The 1,416-nt window shown below is 37.3% G+C and overlaps 1 protein-coding gene across 1 annotated transcript; it reads right to left on the bottom strand.

Annotated features, from left to right (window-relative positions):
* Window positions 1-211: 211 nt before the first annotated feature.
* LOC124890741 lies at window positions 212-1,107 on the bottom strand (the record flags this gene model as incomplete). The annotated part of the gene is made up of 2 exons (XM_047402536.1): window positions 472-1,107; window positions 212-410 (listed from the first exon to the last, which is right to left on the bottom strand). Coding segments are annotated over exons 1-2 (835 nt in total), but the record flags the coding sequence as incomplete, so codon positions are not given.
* Between the last annotated feature and the right edge of the window lie 309 nt (window positions 1,108-1,416).

Genomic DNA, 1,416 nt, shown 5'->3' with positions numbered 1-1,416 from the left:
CCATTACCTTGGCTGATCATGATGCTAACAATACCTCTGCCTTCAACTTAAATCTTCTTGTTGTCTCCTAGCCTTAAGTCTGAATTTTTGGAATCATCGAGCTCCTTGAACAAAGATCTTGTTCCATACATATGGTTGGAACATCAACTGTCCAAAAACCAAACATCATTAGGAGACTCTTTTTCAAAATAAAGGGCCATGAATAGCTTACTTTCATCATCATTTTCCTCTGCAAAGCTTGATTGGCTATTTTCATCCTTTTGCTTTTGCCAGCAATAAGCTTTTTTATGACCTAGTTTTCTGCAGCAATTGAATAGAAACGTTCTATTATGCTTCTCTTCATTTGATCCTCCTCTATCGACTCCTTCCTTGGCCTCTTCCATGACCTCTTCCTCGAAAGCCACCTCTGCCTCGGCCACGATTTGCAAAGTGTTCTAACTTATCCTCTTTAGGAATGAACTCCCCTTTTACCTGAAATGCTTTCTCTTCATTTTTCTCATGTGACCTTACGATCCTCTCTTCATGATCTTGCAAAGAACTCATTAGTTTATCAAAAGTATAATCAGATAAGTTATGAGATTCCTCTATCGCAGCAACAACATGTTCAAACTTTGGAGTAAGACTCCTTAAAACTTTTGCTACAACAGTTTCCTCAGATATATCTTCACCATAAGACTTCATTTGATTAACAAGAGAATAAACTCTAGACAAATAAGTCTGAACAGATTCATTACTTTTCATAAAAAGAGTTTCAAAGTCACGACGATAAGTCTGCAATTTTACCGTAATCACCTTGGTTGAACCTTGAAATTCCTTCTTCAAAATATTCCATGCCTCCGAATATGTAGTTGCTGCTGCAATTCTTGCAAAAATTGTGTCATGGACTACTTGTTGAATCAAGAACAATGCTTTGGCGTCGTTCCTTTTGATCCCTTTCAATTTGTCTGCCTCCTCGTCAAAGCTTGCTTGATCCACAAAGCCTGCTTCCACCAGCTCCCAAACCCCCTGTGATTTGTAAAGAGTTTTCATTTTGATACTCCAAAACTCATACTTTTCACCATTAAAAATTGGCATGAGTGGTTGCAAAACCTCACGATTCACTGCCATTTCAAAAAGAAACCGGGCGCTGATACCAGATTTGTTGGAAAGAAAAAAAAGAAGCTAAATGAATAGGTGGACAGAAACAGAGCAAAGAGAAGAAAATACTGCAGTGATTTCTTTATTTCTGATTGCATATGAAAGTAAAGAGACATGCCTATAAATAGGCTCACAATAAACTGAAAATTCTAAACTTTAGGTCCACTAACCCACTAATTTATTGACTAGCTAATAATCTGCAGCACTATCCAACTTGCTAGAATATAGGAAACTAACTAACAACTCACTAACTTCCTGAAGACTTGGTCAAGAATCTTT

Source organism: Capsicum annuum, unplaced genomic scaffold (genome assembly GCF_002878395.1).
Source record: "Capsicum annuum cultivar UCD-10X-F1 unplaced genomic scaffold, UCD10Xv1.1 ctg23679, whole genome shotgun sequence".
NCBI classification, from domain to species: domain Eukaryota; kingdom Viridiplantae; phylum Streptophyta; class Magnoliopsida; order Solanales; family Solanaceae; genus Capsicum; species Capsicum annuum.
Note: the sequence above shows the minus strand (reverse complement) of the source record. Positions and strands in the feature narration are given on the sequence as shown.